Here is a 22049-nt window from a genome sequence, read left to right as displayed (position 1 = left end):
ACTTGTGCTTATTGCCCTGGCCGCTGTGTCAGCTGCGTCTAGGGCGCATTTTATGGACGCATTAGTGAGGAGTTGTCCTTCTCTAATGAGGAGTTCGGCTGACTCTTTATACTCCTCTGGTAGGTGTTGGAGCAGTGACTCCAGCGTGTCATAATGTGACCTGTCATAACGTTCCAGGAGTGCTTGTGTATTGGCAATGCGCAGGATATTGGCTGCTTGCGCTGCAACACGTTTGCCCGATGTTTCAAGGACCTTTGACTCTTTGTCTGGGGGAGGAGCATCACCAGTTGTCTGTGAGTGGGCTCTTTTGCGAGCGTTGGCAACCACCATAGAGTCTAATGGCAACTGACTCCTAATGTATTTAGGGTCACCAGGTGCAGGCTTATATTTCTTTTCAATCCTGGGGTTTAACACTCGGGCTCTTGTGGTGTCCTTGAAAATGTCTTTGGCAGGCTTCAGAACCCCTTTAAGCATGGGCAGAGTCTTGACAGTTCTTTCCGAAGATGCTAAAGTGTCAAGCAGGAAGTCCTCCTCAATGGCGTCAGAGTGTAGTTCCACCCCATGATGAGCAGCAGCCCGTTGGATAAGGGCATTAAATGTGGCCGTGTCCTCTGTAGGAGACGTTTTAATATTGTAGAGTTGCGCATCTTGAGCATGTGGTGTGACACTTGGGTCTGTGGGGTCATCCCATGCCTGATCAGGATCCTGTGTTTCATCGGGATCAGCTTCCCCGGGGTAGATGGTATCGTCCCCACCATATTCCTGCATCGGGTCCGATTCAGAAGGGGTAGGAGAAAAGGACTGCGGAGCTAGTTGGAGGGGATGGAAGTGTTCTTGTAGCACTGGTTCCTGCTCCGCCGGTAGCTTGCGTTTAAGAGGAATTTTGTATGGCACCTCTTCCCTGACTGGCGTGATCTTGCGCTTGTGGAGCATGAGCCTGCCAGTGTCGGCGTCGATAAATCGTGGCCCTGAAGGGTCTTGTTCTGTTAGGCCAGAGGTGGTGGACTGTGTGTGGAGGACACGTGTCCGAATTTGAAAGAGTTTCGGTGCCGATGTCGGTGGCAGCCCAAAGGTAATGTTGGTGGGCTCCGAGTGCACTCTACAGGGTGAGGTAGTGTGGGGACCCGAGGTAGAGTGGAGGGCTACCTGGTCCCGGATACGTTGTAGAGATGCTGAGACCTGCTGCACAGCAAACTGAGATGGTGGTTTGGTGGGCATCTTGGTAGTAGGCGTGGAGGCCGACCCCGACTTTTTTGTCGGAAGGGGGTCACTGGCTTGAAGGGATGCATCGATAGTCGACGTAGTCGAGGACTTCTTCGGCATCGGTGCTTTAGGCGTCGACGTAGCCGAGGCGGCCATTTTGACTGCGGAGACGACGGGCTTCGGTGTCGGCGCCGAAGGTGTCGGTGCCTTGTGGTGCCAGAGGGCGCGCTTCTTTTGTGCGTCGACCGCGTCTCCTGCGGTGAGCTCGGCGCTGAAGTCTTTCTGTACGCGTTCGGAGCCGACGACTTTTTTCGGCGTCGGCGCCGGGGCAGTGGACTGTTTCGACGCCTTTGATCCGACCACCACCAGTTTCGCTTTCGATTTTGAAGGGACTGGAGCGATGGATGTTTTTGGGTTTAACAACCCGGTCGTCTTGGGTAATATTGGCTCTTGCATAGTGTTCGATGCCGGGCCGGAAGGCGGGGCCGAGGAACCATGGATTAGGTCTTGGGTAAGGCCCGAAGGCGATCCCTCGACCGGAGCCTGACGACTAATTTCGGCCTCCGTTTCGATGGGTTGGCCTAACTCCTCGGGAGAGCTGTCTTCTTCAGCCCCATAGGCTTCGTCGAAGTCCCCTACCTCGTCGACGGCTTCTTCACGTCGAAAGAGCTCTTCGTCATCGTCGTCCGATTGGGAACCATGCTCCGAAGCGGGGCTAGATAGTATTTCTTCCACGCTCTCGGCGTCCTCGGTGCTGAATATGTTGGTGGGTGCGGGAGCTGCCTGCTGCGCCTCGAGCCTCGCTGCCCGTCGGTTCCGTAGAGTTTTCTTGGATCGGAACCGCGCGCAGGCCATGCATTTCGATTTGTCGTGATCCGGCGAGAGACATTTGTTACAGACTGGGTGGACGTCGATGTGAGGGTACTTGGCGTGGCACAACGGACACCTCTTGAACGGAGTTCTCGATTCCATCGTCGATGGAGCGTCGAAGTTTGGACCAATTCGATTCGAAATTTGGAAGAGGGTGTGGAGCACTAAAACTAGTAGTCGACACCGAACGGTAACTGTACCGACGAAAACTATAGGCCTTTTGGCCTAAAACTAAGTATTCCGAAGTTGAGCTAAGATAGTTGCATCCGAACCCAATGGCGGAAAAAAACAATCTGGGGATGGAGAGGATGCCCATGCGCACTGTGGTCCAGGGGAGGAGTCACCCATCTCAGGATACTTCGAAGACTCTTCCAGGACAACAATGTGCAATCATCCGGACCCAACACTAGGCGGCGATCTATGCACAGATATGAATTCAGCAGCCCACATGCCTCGAACTCATTATTTCTCCGTCCCAATCTGGCTTTGTCCCCCACTGTTCGACTTCTTTGAATCTTCGTACACTGTTCTCGGTCCTCCACATAATTAGCCCCGAGGTCCCCGCCGCTGCAAGTCTACTGGACACAGAGAAGGCCTTTGATTTCTTGGAATGGCCTTTCTTCATGTCGGTCATGCGCCAAATAGGTATGCCGGTGGGATTCATAGCCACCACGGCACTGCTCTACAGCCGCCCCACAGCGAGACTTTGCCTAAACGGCACACTATCTTGACCTTTCCCCCTCTCCTGCGGCACACGCCAGGGGTGCCCTCTGTCGCCTTTATTATTTATTCTTGCCATGGACCCTTTAATCTGTCACTTCCAGGAAAAGCATCTGCAAAGGGGCCTACAATTTAACATCGGTCCCCTTCTGGTTTCGCTGTACGCGGATGATACCATCCTGTACGTGAGAGAACCCCAGGTGAATTCAGAGCCACTCATAAGAGAGATTCTCAGTTTTGGCCAGCACTCTTGCCTAGGCATCAACTGGCGCAAGTCAGTTATCTTCCCCTTAACCTCCAGTACAAACCAATGGGCATGCGAGTTCCCTCTCGAGTGGTGCTCTGATTCCCTCAAATATTGGGCATCCACATCCACTTGGATACGGACTAGATCCTCCGCCTTAACTATGGCCAGGCAGTCGGGGCACTTGAGGCTCAGGTGGAGAGATGGCTGCGGCTGCCATTGTCCATCGCCGGCAGAGTAGCCATTATCAAGATGATAGTGCACTCCAAATTTGAATATCTAACAATATCCCCAGTTCCCTCCCGAACAGTTTCTTTTCCAAGATACAATCGCACCTCACACGATTGGTCTGGGGGGCAAACAGGCCCCCGTCCACTGGCGGGTTCTCACTCTGCCCTATGAGTGGGGTGGGTATGGGTGCCAAATCTCCACCTATATTATCTCGTTGCTCAATGTAGCTATGCCTTTGCATGGTATCACCCTGACGCCAGGATCCCGTTCTTCCGCCCGGAAGAAGATTGTGTTCTTCCTGAGCGACTGTCCGCCGTCTTGCCTAAAAGTGTGGCCAGAGACCCTAATGATATACAGACGGTCTTTACGACCAGCTGGGCATGGGATAAACTTAAACGGTACACCGGCTCTCCGACACTATACTCCTCAGCTCTTCCTCTCCCCAATGCCCGCTGGCTGCCCATAGCGGGTTGAGACTGGTACAGCGTACTTTATCCAAGTTTGACATTACAAAACTGGGCGACCTATATCCCGACGGACATATCTTTTCCGCAATGGAAGATGGCCGTTTTCATGACGCTACGTTTATAGACAGCTTTGTTTCCTGACGGATCTGTTCGGCTTTGCAGGCCACGCTTTCTGGATTTCCCATCGAACCGGGCTTGTTCACTCCACTTTCACTCATCATCGAGAGCTTAAGCGGTGTACACCTCATATCTAAACTCTATAAGGCATGCTCTGGGATGCTGCCTGTTAACGACGACAAGGTCCGTAAGGATCGGGAGGGTGATTTGGGCCGCCCCATTACAGACGACCAATGGGAGAAATGCTGTTCAGTCACGAAAGACATTTCACTCAACAGCAGGTATAAATTACTACATTTTAAGTTTCTGCGCAGAATTTACATCACACCTGTCAAAGCTCATAGGCTTGACCAGACCTTACACCTGCCGCAAATGCGACGCCCCACAAGCAGATTTCGCACACCTCACCTGGACCTGCCCCACATTACAACCATATTGGGAGAAAGTGCACAAAACGCTAGGCGACATGATCAAACTGTCCCTCATCCCCACACCAGAGGGGGCACTTTTGGGTTATGTGGTGAACTTCCCTAAAACCATTAGGAAATTTGCATCCCTAAGCTTACTGCTGGCCAGGAGAGAAATCACTATTCACTGGGGGTCGTAGGTCAGTTCCCACTTTGCAGAGTTGGCTGAATAGTCTGGCTCATTGGAATACCAATAGTGAAGTGTATTCCAGTACACTGCCTACCTCTTCGCATCCCAAGGACATTTGGGGTCCATACAGGTCTTATGTGGAATCCATTCGACACGCCTCTTACTCACAGCTAGAACTGGGCATTGTCATTGCTGGGGTCGGATAGACAGTTTCATGGCCCGCTAACCACAGAAGCCCAGTACGATTCCCTGTCCTGTACTGATGGGTTTCCTCTCGCTTTATGGCCGCTCCCGTGATTGTTGGGTTTGAATGGATTCATATCTCCGCTGCTAATCAACGCATGATTCTGCTGGGGGATGGGAAGGGGGCCGTGGTGATTGTGTTTTTCTTTAATTTTCCTCCAACCGGCTGTTGATACTCTTCTTATTATTACGAGCCATGACAGAATTGGTATCGATTCTTTATGTTTCATAGTACCTGCTTCGATTGGAATGTCAAAGCAGTGAGCAACTATGATGGCATTACTGTGATATGTTAAAATGGTCAATAAAGTTTAAAAAAAAAAAAAGTATTTTAGTACTGTTGATTCCTTGGTAATTTTTCTTTGTAGCGTCTCCCTAATGCACCATTCGGAGAATCTTTTCCACTTTGCTACGTAGCACTTTCTTGTGGTCGGTCTCCTTGCCTCTCTGAGCACCGCCATTGTGCTTCCTGGTGTGCAAACTCTAGGTCTTCAGGAGACATGCTACGAGGCTGAGGCTCTCCGTCTCAGGGTGTAGAACCCTTCTGTTTTGCATTGTTAACAGGTCCTTTCTTGTGGGGAACCTGTGTGCGGGCGCTTGTGCCATCTCCATGATCTGTGAGAAACAGGTTTGTCAGGCCCACTGCGGTGCCATCAGTATTAGCGTCATGTTGCTGAATCTGCATTTGTTTAGTACCCTGTATAGCAGTGGTATCGGTGAAAAGCGTAGGCAAATGTCCCTGACCAGCTTATCCATAGCGCATTCCCTAGGGACCGTTTGCATGGTTGTCTGGATGCGAAGTTTTGGCATTTTGCATTTTGGTGTGTTGCAAACAGGTCTATTTGCGGCGTTCCCTATTTGTGGAATATCTTTTGGATTTCTTGTTGATTGGTTTCCCCATTTGTGGGCTGCAGACGTCTGTCTGCTGAGTCTGTCTGCTTCCACATTGTCCATCCCTGGTAGATGTATTGCTAGCAAGTCTATTTGTCTTGGAATTGCCCATCTCCATACTTACTGTGCCAGCACTGATAGTGTCACTGACTGTGTCCCTCCTTGCTTGTTGATGTAGAACATGGTGGTTGTATTGTCCGTTTGGATTAGTACACTGTGTCCGTACAGTTGTTTCTGAAAAGCTTTTAAGTCTAGGAACACTATTTTTAGCTCTAGGTAGTTGATGTGCTTTATCGCATCCTGTTGTGACCACAATCCCCTCACCTTGAGGGTGTTTGTGTGTGCTCCCCACTCCATCTGGGAGGCATTTGTTGTGATGGTCACCGTTGTAGTTGGTTGTGTGAAAGGTTTCCCTTGTGTAATGCTCCTTTTGTTCCACCACGCTATTTCGTGCTGTACTGCTTGCATGACAGCCACTAGATCTTCCCAACTCCCTGTTGCTTGTGACCATTGTTGTTGAATCCATTCTTGGAATGGCCTCATGTGTAGGTGGATATTTGGGACCAAATGTATGAATGACACCATCATTCCCATCAGTTTGCTGACTGTCCTCACTGTCAGAACTTGCCTTCTTTGGTACAGACGTGTCTCCTTCAATATTGCCAAGCTTCTCTTTGCACTTGGGATCAACTTGCTCTGTATGGTGTTGATCTCTGCACCTAAGAATATCTTCACTTGTTCTGGTTCTATTGATGATTTTCCCCAATGGATTGAAAACCCTAGATGGGCTAATGTTTGTATGACTTCTTCCATGTGCTGCTTGCACTTGTTGTAGGAGTTTGCTTTTACCAGCCAGTCGTCTAGGTACGGGTATACATGTATCCCTTGTCTCCTTAAGTGTGCTGCTACTGCTGCCAGGCATTTTGCGAAAACCCTTGGTGCAGATGCCAGCACTGTGAACTGGTAGGGAGTCTTGTTGATCATAAACCTTAGTAGATGTTGGTGTTTGCTGTTGATGGGGATGTGCAAGCAAGCGTCCTTTAAGTCGATAGTTGCCATGTAATCCCCTTCTTGTAGGTGGGGTATGACCTCTTGGAGTGACGTCATTTTGAATGTTTGAGTTTTTATGAACCTGTTCAAGAATCTTAGATCCAGAATTGGTCGTAAGGTTCCGTCCACCTTTGGTATGAGGAAGTAGGTGGAGTAGACCCCTTTGTTCCGTTCCTTGTATGGTACTATTTCTATGGCTCTTTTCTTTAGAAGTTCTAGTGCTTCCTGCAGCAAATGTGCATGCTCTTTTGCTGAGTGTACTCTGCCTCTTGGCCTTTTGTTTGGTGGTTGATTTTCAAGGTCTATACAGTAACCGTATTGTATGAGGTTTAGTATCCATTTGTCTGATGTGATCTTCCTCCACTCCTGGAGGAAGTGTTTTATCCTGCCTCCTACTGGTGTTGTGTGCTGGGGGAACTCTTGTTGATCTTGATTTGGTCTTTCTCTTTGTGTTGTCTCTTTCTGCACCCCTAGAGAGGTAGGCTGGGTGTGCGTTGGTTCTACTGAGGAGTTACTTGGATGTGGGTTGTTGACCCCCCCCCCCCCCCCCTCTGTCCGTTTCTCCTTTCTCATGCGCGCCCTCGAAAGGATTGTCCTCGGGGCTGGTACTGACAGCTTTGCTGCTGCTGTCCCTGCTGTTGTCCCTGGTTACCTCCTTGATAAGTTTGGTGTGGTGCCACAGGTTGGTGGTTCCCCCTACCCGTTGGCCTCCTTGATGGGGTCCCCCTTCTCACACCTCTGAACTGCAGCACCCCCATGGACCTAGCTGTTTCGTTGTCCTTTTTTAAGTTGATTCAGTTTTTCTTCAACTGGAGTGCCGAAAAGCAGTTCCCCGTTGAAGGGTGTGTTCAGAATGTTGTTCTGAACTTCATTCTTGAAGCACAAGATCCTTAACCAGGCATGCCTCCTCTCTGTTATTCCAAGCATCATCTGCCTGCTTGATGTTTCCGCTGCGTCTAGGGCAGACTTCAAACATGCATTTGCCATGTTCTTCCCCTCTTCTACCAGGTGGCTCGCCCTTCTCTGGTATTGCTCTGGCAGGTGTTTTAGGAGTTCTCCCACTTCTTCCCAGTGCTGGTATGCGTGTGTTGATGAGCACATTGGAATTGGTGATGCGCCATTGGATCGTCGCACTTCTTTCCATCTTCCTTAGGTCCATTCTCCTGCTCTCCTTATCTGGAGGTGGTCCTGTGTTTTGGGGTATATTTGCCCTCTTCCTAGCCGTGGATGTGATAATTGAGTCGACTAGTACTGATCCCCTAATATACATAGGGTCCTCTGAAGAATATTTATATTTCTTCTCTGTTCTTGGTGTTACTGCTTTACACATAGCAGGTTCCTTAAAGGCCTCCTTCCCCTGGTCCAGCACACTTGGGAGCATGGGCAGGAACTGGCTTCTAGCCTGTGATGGCAACAATGTCTCCAAGAGGAAGCAAGATTGGGTTTTCTCTTCCTCTAGCTGCACTCCATATGTGTCTGCAGCTCTTTTGATGACCTGATTGTAGATCCCTATGGCGTTCGCCGGTGGCCTCGAAGGATAGGATTCTACACCTTCCGGTGATTCAGCATTGAGATCCTGCCACTGCAAATCCTGCGCCTCCGAGGATGTCGAGCCCTGGTACGCTTGCTAGTCTTCCTCCCCTTCGGCGTCACCGTAGTACAGTTCTTCCTCCTCCTGTTCCTCGCCAGGTTCTGGTGTGGTCGGTGGTTGAATTTCCTCGACGCACCTTTCGGCTTTGGGTGTGGTTTTCGATGGAATGCTGTACATTTTCATTTTCTTGTCGAAGACTTTCTTGCGTTGCAAGATGCTTGCCATCTTGGCCTCGAGCCTTTTCTTCTTCTTCTTTTCCATCTCGGCCGTGTGTTCGGCGTAGAGGGTTTCGGCTTTCCTTTTCGCGGTTGTCGAAGTCGTAGATGCTTTCAGGCCTTCATTGTTCGACGTCGAAGCCTCCCTTTTGTGGCTGCTCTTCGACGCCTTTCTCTTATCTTGGGTTTTCGCCGTCTGGGAGTCCTTTTCGAAGGAACCGACGGGCTGTTTTTCCTTGGATGCAGTTGCAGACGTCAAGTGTTTCGACGGCAAAGCTCCTTGCGAGGACTATGACTCACTTCCGCGAGTATCAGTGGAGTGTTTGGGGCTCGACGACTCTTAACTCCTTTGGCGTTTTTTTTTTTTACCTCAATGGCTATGGCGTCCTCCAGTCCTTCAGCGATGTTGTCTTCCAATCCACTGGAGAGTTCCAAATCTCGGAGCGATGGAGGTGTCCCCTGCATGCTGTAGTTTGCTCTTCTTTGCCTCTCTCTTACTCTGAGGGTCTTCGGGCTGAATGCCGTGCAGGTGTTGCAGTCCTCACTTCGATGGTCGAGCAGCATGCAGAGATTGCAATCTGGGTGTTGGTCCTTCTGCGCATACTTGTGGTGGCAGTTTGTGAAGAATTTAAAGAGTTTTGTCCATCACCGCGCCCGGTGAGCCCCCTGTGTGCGCATTCTCGAAAGAAACGTCGAAGTTTTCGATGTGGTTTCTCCTCTTTCTTTGTCCTCTGTACGACACTAGTAATCCAGTATGTTCTCCGGTGATCTTTCGATGTTCTTGTAGATTTTCGTTGATACTTCTCTCCAAAGGTTTTGGAGCTCCTTCACTGTCGATCCAGACCCAACGGTGGAAAAAAGAATCTAAAGATGGCGACCAAAGGTGGGAGCTTCCGGAGGAAGCGCGTCGACGTCACAAGGGCACCAAATGGTGGTATGTCAATGTCCACCTGGGCCACGAAAAAAGAAGGAAAAAAAAAAAAAAAAAGAAATACAACAATTCCGGACCCAACCACTGGATGGCAGAATAATACACAGCATAGTAAATCCAGAAAGATTCATGCTGCGAAACTGGACTATAGAGTCACCTCAATTATGAAACAATGAAAGTGCCAGTATCACAAGTCAGACAAATCCAGCCATGCTCATTTGTATTTTCACAGTACAAGCAGGAACGTTAGCACCGGGGTCACATACCATTACATCTCAGTCTTTAACAGCATCTGTTTCATGCCTGTGAATGCCTATTTGTCAAAAAAAGGTTCTCAGAGATTAAATAACAAATCATATCATTTCCATGCTCTCAGACAGCAAACTCAGGACATCAGTCCATCTAGAGTTGCTTGAAGTGGCACCTGAAAAGTGGTCAATCCAGAGAGGTTACAAACCTACGTTAAAGGGTTCCCCTTCAAAACATGTAGGTGGAGCTTGTAAAGCTTTAAAATCCAACACCAGTGCAATATCACCAACTCCACTACTTTAGGTCTCATACCTGGGCGATGCCGTTGGTCACTGCTGGCCTCAGTACAGTTTTATTTTGTCGGTTAATGCATGGGCAGTTGGCTTTGATACCCCACTTCCCTCTGGCTGCATGAACCATGTCTCCAATGTTGTAGAGTGCTGGAAAAACAGAAATCAAATGTTAAAATGACAAACTTAAAATCTACTTCTAGAGCAAGCTTACCCAGCATGTGCACTATTTACCTAAAAAGTAAAAAGCAGGTACTGATGAGCATGAGCCCACAAAGGTCAAGGGCTTTACAAAGGGAACTGACCAGCACCAACTTCACTAGGTCTCAGGTTTTTAAATATGTTTTATGGTTTTAATGTACCAATACATGCACATTTCTTCCATTAGTAGGCGTGACAGAAGTCCAATTTAAACATTTGTGACATTTACCCACAGTGTACAGCAGGTTTTCTCCAAATAAATGCCACATTCTGAACAACTTAATTTCGAAAACTCATCAACTCCGAGGTACATTGAAACATACATTTTTATAGCGTGAAACTAGCAAAGTAAGGAAGTCAGTACAAAAAGAACCAACCAACGTTTGGGAAAACCACCTTCCTCCTACACTGCCAAACGTTGTAAGAGAAAAATGAGAAAGCTGCTGAAGAGAAAAGCATGACTATTTCCATATGATCATACCCACCACCCACATTTTTCAAAAACCACCATCATCTCTCAACGAGGTTAATTGGAAACAAAATAGGGGAAACTAAATGGAAACCGCTCACCTGCTCCAGGGATGATCTGAGTGGGCATTAAGTTCTCTGGTTCGTGAGACTGTCCTTTTGCACACTTCAACCATGAAAACACCTCTTCATCACCAGTTTCTTCCACTTCTAAAATTATAAACAGAAGTCTTTAACTTTTATGAAATTAATTATGCAGCAATTCACATGCTGCAAAAACAGAAATATTCACAAAATATACTGTTGATTTTAAAGCCGATTAACCAGGATTTTAGCAGATCCCCATTTATTACTGGGCTTAGCATGTGGCCATATTATTAGATATGCTCCTCAAAACTACTTGCCATCAAAACATGGGAAAACACAGATAACTAATTGTATTATACTTGCTGCAATGTATACTCTGCCACAGTGTTAAATATTTTAGTTTTGGTAATTTAATTGACTTGGGTAATGAGTATCAGACATGTTATGAGAGATCTTTATCAAAGTAAGCGGTTTTCTTTTTAGAATATCATTTATATTATATGTATTTTACTGATTTTCTTAAATGAATTAGAAACAAAGTTTACGTTAGGACTCAGGTCTGTGGACATCCAGATGTGCAGTACAAACTAACAGTACATCTATGTTGGAGTAGTAAGAAACAGCCCCAGAGATTTTAATCTTAATCATGCTGCAGTTGTACACTAGTTGTGGTCCAAAGAAAACGCAGGCTTAGACCCACCAAAAAATAACCTTTTCAAGCCTCCAAGATTAGGGGGGAATATATCTCTAAAGGACACAGAATACGGAGGTCCATTAGAAGTAGACTAGACACACTGGAATGAGAACTTAAACAACTTGAAATAAGGAACATTGAAATCAACCATCCTGCAAGAGACTTATACCAATTGATACCGGTTAAATGGGCTGGTAAACGGATGCACATTAGTTTGGAAACACTTAAAAAAAACAAGGTGGTATTGTTGCACAAAATTTTGAAATATATTATTTGATAGCACAATCAGTTTGCTGAGCATTGGTTTCATATTGTATGGTGGCAAGACCACACAACTGGGTTAACGGAGTCATGAAGTGCCTAGTGAGGCCACGTGAAGAAATCCACACATTACTTTGCAATGTGTAGACATGGTCATGACTGGCACAGATATGCGAAGCAGATACAGTAGAATCACCACATACACAGTTAGCCTATAACCCCAAGCTAACCATTACCAGCGAACTGCTGGTGCAAAAGTAGCAACACAAGAGAAACCTCATTATTATGGAGAAATTCTATATTAATAAACATTATAGCTCATGTGTGGACTACCTAAATAGAGGGCTTACCTTACCATTATATACAGACACAAATGATGAACGGAATGCAGAACAAATCAAACATTCTCCCCCCCACCCCCCCCCCCACCCCCCCAGTCAAGAGGTATGGGTTAAAACCATTGTTCTTTTGCCCACCATGCCACCCCAGTTTAGAGCCAGCCATATGCAAATCAGTCTAGGGGTTTCACTCCTCATCAGCCAGGCTACCTTGAATCCAGTGGCACAGTGAGCCAGGTTATTTGGAGTGGCACTATGGACAGAAACGGAACAGAGTGTGTCCCATTAGCAGGTAATTCTCCTTCTCATTCGAAATGGAGAAGTGTTGCCCGGGCGGGCGTGGCCCGTAGGCCAAAGGGACGAGTCGAAAACCTGCTACGAAGTCTAGTATGGATTGTAAACTATACCAATCGAGACTATACCATTGAGATATATAGCAGAACGAAGGAGTCTCGAACAGGAGCAGGAGATAATACATCCTAACCAGTCGGCAGTAAAAAAACAATCTGAAGATGGCGTTGATGACCCTGCGCAGTATTTCCAAGGGGAGTCACACAGCCTCATGACTTGAAGAAAACTTCCAGGAACAAAAGCAACTTGTAATCATCTGAGCTTATGGAGGACTTATGCAAAGCAAGTGTATCTACAGCACACATGCCTCAAACACACTAGTTTCCTTTAAGTGCTTACCCGGGAGTGGGATTAGTTTCAGAAATGTTGAGGCAACCTGGATTTTAAAAATATATGTGGAACTCACCAAACTGGCTAATGCACTACATACCACCAACGATACCTACGATGTCCCTCATTGTGGAGAGGACCCTGATCCCCCCCCCCCCCCCCCCCCTGTAAGCTTCCCTAGGCCTCCATGACTACTGCAGACCAAGGCCATAGATTTATAACCAGGAATGTAAGTGTCTTAAATGAACACACTAAAATATACTGAGTGTTCTCATACATCAGGAGGCATACCATTAAAATGCCATTCCTCCAGGAGACGCACCTGACTAATAAAGTGGAGAAAGTTAATAAAATGGAGAGGCTAGATGTACTCCTCCACATATTCTTCTTTTGCTAGAGGGGAGCCGATTTGGCTAGCCCCAGGTGTCCCATTCCTAAATCTCTATACTGAAGCAGACTTAATGGGCAGTTATATACGGGTTTATGGTCTTTTGGACGGACAAGAGATGTGCTTTAGCAATATGTATGCTCTAAATTTTGACCATGGGCATTTCTTTTGGGATGTGATGAAACGGATAACACCTTACACCTTACGTGACTATACCACTTATACGGGCCAGTGACTTTAAATGCACACTAGACTGAGATATGGATAAGCCCCCCAACTTGGCATGGCCAAGCCCCACAACTTGGCATGGCCAAGCCGCCCGCGTGGCACTGAAGCTCCGTCAGCCTTCCCCTGCTTACAGCCATATCCCCGTAAGCTTTGCTATAATCGGCTCCTGCGCGAAATGAGCTGACTGTGGATTCCATGGATCACATTTTGAGCCCGCCATCCCGAGAAATGGAGCTCATCCTGCCGTGAAATCACCGAGCGGCAGATCGGGGCGGAGCAGCGACAGACCTCGATCACTTCGCCCTACTGCGCAGCTTGTTCGCTGTTACACCGAGGCCTAGACCGGCAGTGGAGCTTGAGCGGGCATCCCCACCAGTGGTGAGTGCTTCGGGCGCAGATCTCTCCAGAAACCCTACCTCTGTGCCGTCAACCCTACCTTGCGCCTGGATTCCCCGCGAGGCCGCGTGGGGAGAAGGCCGGCGTGCGAGCCGGGTAAGCGTCCGCCCGGCTGCTTGCAGGCGCGGCAGCGGGGAGTGGTGATAGCGGCTCCATTGTTCCCTGCGCCCGGTAGCCCCAGTATTTCATCTGGCGATGTCTGCTCTCGCGGCGTGAGGCCCACGGTCAGGGGTCCTCCGCACCTTAGCTGACTTCAGCCCACTGCCTCCCAGGACCTGCGGCCCAGTGTCACCCCGCCCTGCAGCTATGAGGGCTCCAGCGGCTGCCTACTTTGAGGCAGCGGCCGGTGTCTGGCCCTCCGCTATACCCTACAGCAGCCCCGGCACCCCCGCGGAACATCACGGCAGAGGGGCATCCGGGGAGAGTGCGGCGCAGGCTCACACGCCCCGGGCGCCACGCAGACCAGGCCCCGGGCTCTCCAGGGGAACACAGCGCTGGCCCTCTGACTTTCTTGAATCCCTCCTGCACTGTCTTCGCCACTGACGCCACCCACTGAGTACACCCCTTACCACCCGGCCTCCTCGTAGCGCTCTCGTATTGGAGATTGACTCCTGCAGCTGGGGCAAGGGCCTCCGGGACTGGTGCGCTGCCTCGCCTGGGGCTGGCCCAGACATCTAGTTCATTGTTGTGAGAAAGTGGCTCTGTATATACTGTTCCTTAATAGGTACAGGGTGTACAGAGTCCACAGACCCCCAACGGTTTAACAGAGGTTAAAGTTAGATATAACCTTACTCTCCAAAGTGGTAGCTTGGTCGAGCAGTAAGGCAGTACCAGAGGACAGCGTAAAGCATTTGTTGTACACTCAGTCAGCAAATAGTTCCACACACTCAATAACTGAACTCTAGGCCAATGGTTTGTATATAAAAAAAATATATGCTTGTTTTATTTTAGAACCAACACTTGGAATTAAAATATACTTTCTCGACAGGAGATGTTTCATAAAAAAACTTTTGTATATGCAATAGACTTTTTAGTAAACAGTTACAAGTAGTTGCAGTAGGCAACTATTTCTAAACACAACAATACATTGAGCTCAATGGTAAATTCAAGTTATTTGCAACAGATTACTTTTTAGATTACTTTTGTAATTCCAGGACTGGATCCTAGATTCAGTCCTGGGTCAGTTCTCAGAATCATGTGATGAAAGTCGACTTAAGTACTGTAATGATTTTTAACTAATATTTTGCTATTTTAAAAGTTGGCATCTTTGACTGTTTTCAGAGAAAACAGTCAAAGATGCCCTATGGAAGAAAATTCAGGTTATAGGTACAGTATGTTCTCGTTACTTTTGTAATCCAGTACTGGGTGCCTAGACTCAGTACTGGGACCTTTATCCAAAACAGGTAAGTAATTACGTTTTCAGATATTATACGATTTTTTAAGAATATTTAAAGATTGCAGAAATCGACACTTAGAAGAAAGTTCACAGAAAAACATTCAATGATTTCCTATGGGAGAAAATTGGGTTACTGGTAAGTACAGTTGTAAGTATTTTTCAGAGTCAGTGCTGGGCACCAAGATCCAGCACTGGGAGCTCACCTAAGAGCAGGTGAGTAATTATGTTTTCGTTACTCGGCTGATTTTTGGTGAATATTTGAAGATTTGAAAAGTCCACACTTAGAAGAAATTTCAGGAAAAAGCCAGTCAATGTTACCGTATGAGGAAAATAGAGTTGGCGGTTTAAGGGTAAGTACTCGACTGGCAGAGTTGAGGTTCTGGGCACAGACTCAGGGGTCTCCCAGGGTCAGGTAGGTACAGTTGGTTCACCCTCAGCGGCTCTAGGGCGGCTGGGTGCAGAGAGAGTTAGGCCCAATGTTATCCTATGAGGGATAGGGGGGGCCTTGTTTGGTGGCTGCTGTCTGGCAAGCCACGCGGCTGTGGAAACTGGGCTCCTGGTCACTTACTCAGGGCAAGTGGGGAAGTAGGTAGGTGTAGAGTTTTCACTGCCAGGGCCACTCTAGCGGCTGGGTGCAGAGGGCTTTTGAGCTTTCGGGCGCTCAATGGATTTCAATGGGAAATCTCCGGTTTGGAAAAAGACTGCAAGCTCGGGGACGAGGACTCTTCAGGTGCCACCACCACTTCGAGAGGTAAGTTGGGTAGTTGGAGGATAGGTAGGTACCCCGGGATTGGGCACAGGGGGCCGAGGGGCGCCGCGTGCAGGGGTGCCTTTAGGTGTCAGGAAATCTTACCCTCTGTTGATCGCGGTTGGGGGGGGGCACCTTGATATGAGGCTGCAGGCTTCTTCAGGAGTGTCAAGGGAGGTACTTGGGTGCCGGACTCGGGGTCACAGTAGCCGTGGGGTCGTCCTCAGGGTCTTTGTTCACTCCGGCACTGGCCAGGCTTGGCTGGTGCAGAGTGTGCTAGGTTTGCGGTTCCGGGCTGCTGCCAGGGATTAGAGATAGTTTTTCGAGTAGAGCCTCTACTCATGGGAGTCCCAGGGGCTGAGAGCCATAAGGTAGCCAGGTCCTCCGGGGTTGGTGAGGTTGCTGGCCACAAGAGGTGCCGGGTTGGAGCAGGAGCAGGTTTGAGGGTCGACAGGCTGGTAGGGCTGGGGCCAAAGCAGTTGGTGTCTTCCTCTTCTCAGCAGCTGCAGGGCAGATCTTCTTTCTTCTTGCACTTTGTAGTTTCGAATCTGGAATCTGGGGAAGGAAGTTTCAGGGTGCCCCTAAATACTAGATTTAGGGGTGTTACAGGTAGGTGAAGGGCAGGGACCAATGTGTCCCCATCCTGGGGTGGGTACACCCCCTATCCTGCCTCTCTCCTGTGGGAGGGGGGGCAGTAGCCTAGTCCTGATAGGGTAGGGCTTCCCATCTTCAAGATGGCGAGAGCCCGGAGATGTGCTTCACCTCGCCTCCCCCACCTGAGGGGTGGGGTTGGCAGGCTGGCACATCCCCTGTCCTTATTTGGGGTTTCCGGCCAAAGCTTCCCGCCAGAGTGGGGGGTTGCAGGGGCCTGGGGAAGCTCACAGAAGCGGCATGCCTTTGAAGCTTCCCCCTGCCCATCCTGGGGTAGGAAATTTAGCACCTCGCCCAGGATGTGCATTGTTGCAGGCCCAGGAGAGCAGGGGCTCTCCTACCCAGGGGTCCAGCAACATGTCTGCTGTGTGGCAGCCTAGGCAGCCTCAGAGCAGACGTGGATTGAAGGTTTAGGTTTATGGGGGCACCTCTAAGATGCCCTCTGGGGTGCTGGGTACATTAAATCCCACCCTGGCATCAGTGTGGGTTTAATGTGCTGAGAAGTTTGATACCAAACTTCTCAGTTTTTAGTGTTGCCATTATGGTGCTGTGGAGCTCGTGTTTGACGAGCTCTCAGCACCATGTACTCTTAAATGGCAGCACTACACTTACAGTGCCCAGGAATGGAGCTGGGTACTGTATGGGCACAGGGCTCCTGCTCCTGTGCCCACACCATTGGCATAAGGCACCCAGCTAGAGGGGTGACTGATGTATGCCATGGCAGTGTAGGTGATGGGCATGGCACACAGGGATGTGTGCCATGTCGACTTGGTTTTTGTCTTGCACCCAAACACTCAGCCTGCAAAGGCAGTGTGTGTGTGTAAGGGTACAGGACCTCTAAGGGTGGCACAAGGTGTGCTGCAGCTCTTAGAGGCCTTCCTTGGCCACAAAGCCCTGGGTACTTAGGGTACCATTTACTAGGGGCTGATATGTGGCCAGGGTTTGCCAATTTGGGTTTGGTTTGTTTTAGGGAAGGAACATAGGCCCTGGGCACCTGATTGGCAGGAGTCCAGGGCACACTCAGTCAAAGTACATTCAGCAAAAAGTGGGGGCATACCATGCAAGAAAGATGGCACTTTCTCACAAATGTCGTTTTGGATTTCCACGTCCTGTATTAGCCAAAGGAAGAGTGAACAGTTTCATGTCAGCTGTACGACATACCATCACAAGAAAGTCTCCAAAAAACACCTACAACTTAAGAAGAAGCGAAGAATCAAAATACATAAATGACTACAACCCAGTTATTTTATCCATGTGGAATGCTAACATGGATATTCAGTATGTTGCAGACAATTCAATTGCTGTTGCTCGATATGTAACGTCTTACATTACTAAATCAGAAAAGACTGAATTGAAAGAAATGTGGGAAGAGATTTCTCACGAGAAGACTCTAAGTAAGAAATTATACAGTTTCAGTTTGAAGATGTTATCGCATCGTGAAATTGGAGCATATGAATGTTCAGATCGGTTATCATCTGCAAGTCTTTATTCCAAACGTAGAAGAATCATTTGGGTGAGTCTAGGTCTTGCAGGAATGCCAAATCGGGTACTGAAATCTGTTCAAGAAATTTAATATTTAGCAGAAAATGACCCTGAAAGTACAGATATTTTGAAAACCAATATGTTGGACACATACTATCCAAAGAAAAGTCATCATCTTGAGAACATGTAGTTTTGCAACACTTCATAGAGACACACTTTTAAACGGAATATTACAGAGAACATCAACGATGGAAAATATGGAGTGATTGGTTCTGAAGGATGTCTGGTGAAACAAAGGAAAGGAAATTTAATTAATCACAGGAAACTGAGTTGCGACACTGTTGACAAAATGGAATTTTACTATTTAGCCCTTTTGCAAATGTTCAAACCATGGCGTTCTGAAGTGGAATTACTTTGAGATTCTCCCAGCTATGAAGATTCATTTAATGCTTGTAAAGATAGCATACAATGCAGTGCTTTCGCAAATTATGTGAAAATGTTGAATGACGAAATTGATCAAGAAGCTACAATTGCAGCTGAGATTGCTAGAGACAGTTCTCAAGACAGTCAAAGTTCTGCTGCACTGAGTCAAGATCCACTAGGACAACCAATTGTTGAAAATTAAGCAGCGATTGCCATGAATGAGGTGGAAACAGCAATGTATCAAGCACAAAAAGATGCAATACAGTTAGGAATCTTGGAAGAGCAACTAAATGTTGAACAGAAACAAATATATCAGCAAGTGAAAGAGCAGATTGACCATGGATTACTTCATGAAAAGAGAGTGTGCTCATGTTCATCATTTCAACCTATCCGAATGTATGTGAGTGGTCAAGCTGGAACAGGAAAGAGTTTCTTAATTAAAGTAATTACAAGTTATCTGCAAAAAACAACTGAGTCACATTTGTCTTGTGTTGTCACTGCTCCAACTGGGTTGGAAGCACATAACATTAAAGGAATTACTTTACATCGTTTACTAATGCTGCCAGTAGAGCATGAGAACAAATTGGAATACCACAAGCTATCTGGAGAAGCTTGTTGTTAAGTTTCAAGAGTGCTGAAGAAAATGAAACTTCTCATTATTGATGAGGTGAGCATGGTTTCAAACTTGATGCTTGCCTTTGTGCATTTAAGAATGCAGCAAATTCTTAAAACAGAGTATGACGTGTTATTTGGAGGAAAACACGACATAGTTTTTGGAGATCTACTGCAACTGACACCGGTAAAAGGACAACCGGTATTTAAAACACTTGCCCATGAAGATACTAGAAAGTCTCTTGGCAGTGTTGGTAATGTGAACATTTGGAGTAATTTGGAATACAAAGAACTGACAACAAATATGCGAAAGGCAAATGATGCTGAATACGGAAGTATTCTTCAAGATATAAGAATTGGAATTCTTTAAAAAAAAAGGGAAAGAAGCTTTGGAGAGTCGATTACTTTGCAATGTCTTTCCAAATGAAAATGCAGTTGCTGCAAAAGTGTACGTGGAAATTGCTAAAAATAAGTCAGTGATTTGCTTAATGCCGACACTGCGTGAGTGTTCAATATTCAACGAAGAATTATTCAAATTGGAAAATGAAGAAATTGTCAAAATGGAAGCCATCGATAAAATACTACATGAAGGAATCACTATTATTTTAACGGGTAAGTTGAGATCAAAACTAGATTGTTTAGAAAAAAAAATATCTGAAACTGCTGGTTTGGAAAAGACACTGTATGTGTGTGTAAACTGTCGGGTACTTTTAAGGCGTAATTTGGATGTAGAGAAAGGTTTAGTTAATGGTGCAATGGGCAAAGTGGTGGATTTTGTGAATTATCAGAAAAATATTGAATATTGAATTTTTAAAAATTACATTTGATCAGATTGATGAAGTTAAAGAAATTGGTCGTTGTTCAGTTCGTTTTTTGCTTGTTAAAGATTTATATGTCCGTAGAAAACAATTTCCATTTTCTCTGGCATATGCAGTGACTATTCATAAACCTCAAGGATTAAGTGTAGACAGTGCATTGGTGAACATTGGATCTACTGTATTTAAAGAGGGTATGGCATATGTTGCTTTGTCGCGAGTCAGAACATTATCTGGTTTGTTTTTGATTGATTTTGATGAGACAAAGGCTACTGCAGATGCAAACTGTGTAAAAGAGTATAATAGGTTAAGAAGGGTGTATGCTCCAAATTTAGGTCAATATCCTGTATTTGAAAAGCGTGTGGTTGGTCGAAAAAGAAGGTTAGAGAATATCTGTTCTGAAGGTATCAAGAAAAAAACAAGATAATGTTGTGATTGCAGGTAAAAAGAAATTGGACACTGTTGAAGAGATTGTTGGTTATCAGTTTGAAATAGTTCTGGCGTCAACTGCTATGCTAATGTAGTGGTCAATGTTATGTTTTATCTGGAAGATTTGCAAGAACAAATTATGCAGAATCGGGAAAAAAGATTTTATTCTCTGTTGCATTCTGTTTATGAAAAATTGACAACAGATAGAAGTAAAATACAATCTGTTTCAGATGTTCGTAATCTTTTGGATGTGTGTTCTGGTTCTACACAATTTACACAAAATATCCAACAAGATGCTCAGGAATTTTTAATGTATATGCTTACAATTTTTGAAAATGAAGGTGTAGAAATAGAAAATATTTTTGGCCTTTCTTACAAATGGGAACATTATTGTGAAAATTGCATGTATACATGTAGCACCAATGTAGACACAGAGATTTCTTTATTTAACATTACCAGACTGTAAATCAGTGGCTTTCAATAAATTAGTGAAAGGTGCAATTCAAAACATGGAGTGTAGCCAATGTAAATCAGAAATGTTATCCACATTATTGTTAAGAAAATATAGAAAATACATAATTTTAATGATGCAACGTTGTACAGCTGATGGAAGAAAATTGGATACTTTAATAAAACAATTTGTAGCAGCACAAATATCAATATCAGGAAGGACTTTTGTAGCAATTGCAATAATTTTCCATGATGGTCCTTCCACCACATCTGGACATTACACTGCCTATCTAAAATGTGACAAAGGCTGGACACTTTGTAATGATGCCCAGTTGGTTTTCAAACAACTTTTGCCTAGGGAATTACAAAATTGCTACCTAATATTTTTTTTTTTAACAACACTTTTTATTGATCAAGTAGGCAAGGGCTGCATGCCCCTGCAAACCAGGGGAAACTGCCACATAGTAAATAGCAACAACACTTGACGTTTTGTCGTATAGAGGAACAATGGAGAGCTATTCATACGGCATCTATCAAGAAACCCCGCCCCCTCCCTTCCCAACGCCCTCCCCCCGACCGCACCACCGCCAGACACCACCAGAACCATCGCTATACAGTTAGTATGCAGTACCACGCATGGCATTCAAATAGGCCCCAAATCTCCATCCGCAGGGACCGGTGCAAGGAAAATCCCCCTATAATCAGCCCACCTCTTCCAAATCTTGAAGTGTTTCCGAGGGCACCCACGCGCCCTAAAGATCGGTAACTCCAGACCCATATTGAAATCCATACCCCGTTTCCAAACATTGACAGAGGGAGTCACCGGGGCCTTCCACGCACGAGCTAGATCCCGCTTGGCTGTCATTAGGCCCAGAAGCAGCAAGTGGCGCTTATAAATATTGCCCCCAATATCAGCCATAACATGGAGCAACGCCAATCGGGGGTCTACAGGGAGATCCCAGCCCAACACTTCGGATAAGCACCCCAACACTCTCCCCCAAAACCTATACACTGCAGGGCAGTGCCAGACCGTGTGCACCAAAGACCCCACCTCTAGTCCACACCTAAGGCAGTCCGGGGAGGCAATAAGACCCGCCCGCCACAGTCGCTGTCGCGTATAATAGGTCCTGTGCAAATACCGAAATTGGACGAGACGCAGGCGGATCACAGATCCAAATTTTAAAATGAGCAATTTTTAAGAATTTTTATTTGAATGAAAAATAGGCAAAAATGAATAACATTTTTTATTCCTATTACTGTGAAGGTAAGTTTAACTAAGTCTCAATATGCAGAATGAAGAGGCCTGCAAGAATCTACAAAGTTGAAACACGTTTCTAAAAACACTGTTTATGTAGTTTTGAAATCTGACCATAATCAGATATCAAGTGACCT

General features: G+C 46.5%; 1 protein-coding gene across 1 annotated transcript in view; it reads right to left on the bottom strand.

Annotated features, from left to right (window-relative positions):
* The window catches only part of KDM3B (lysine demethylase 3B), an 867558-nt gene that overhangs the window by 528190 nt on the left and 317319 nt on the right, over window positions 1–22049 (bottom strand). The window contains exons 12-13 of the mRNA XM_085618404.1: window positions 10681–10788; window positions 9932–10059 (exon numbers count right to left, since the gene is read on the bottom strand). Of these exons, the coding sequence (XP_085474530.1) occupies window positions 9932–10059; window positions 10681–10788 (236 nt within the window). The remainder of the gene's footprint in view (window positions 1–9931; window positions 10060–10680; window positions 10789–22049) is intronic.

This window comes from Triturus cristatus, chromosome 7 (assembly GCF_964204655.1).
Source record: "Triturus cristatus chromosome 7, aTriCri1.1, whole genome shotgun sequence".
NCBI classification, from domain to species: Eukaryota; Metazoa; Chordata; class Amphibia; order Caudata; family Salamandridae; genus Triturus; species Triturus cristatus.
This window is presented reverse-complemented; position numbering and strand designations above follow the sequence as displayed.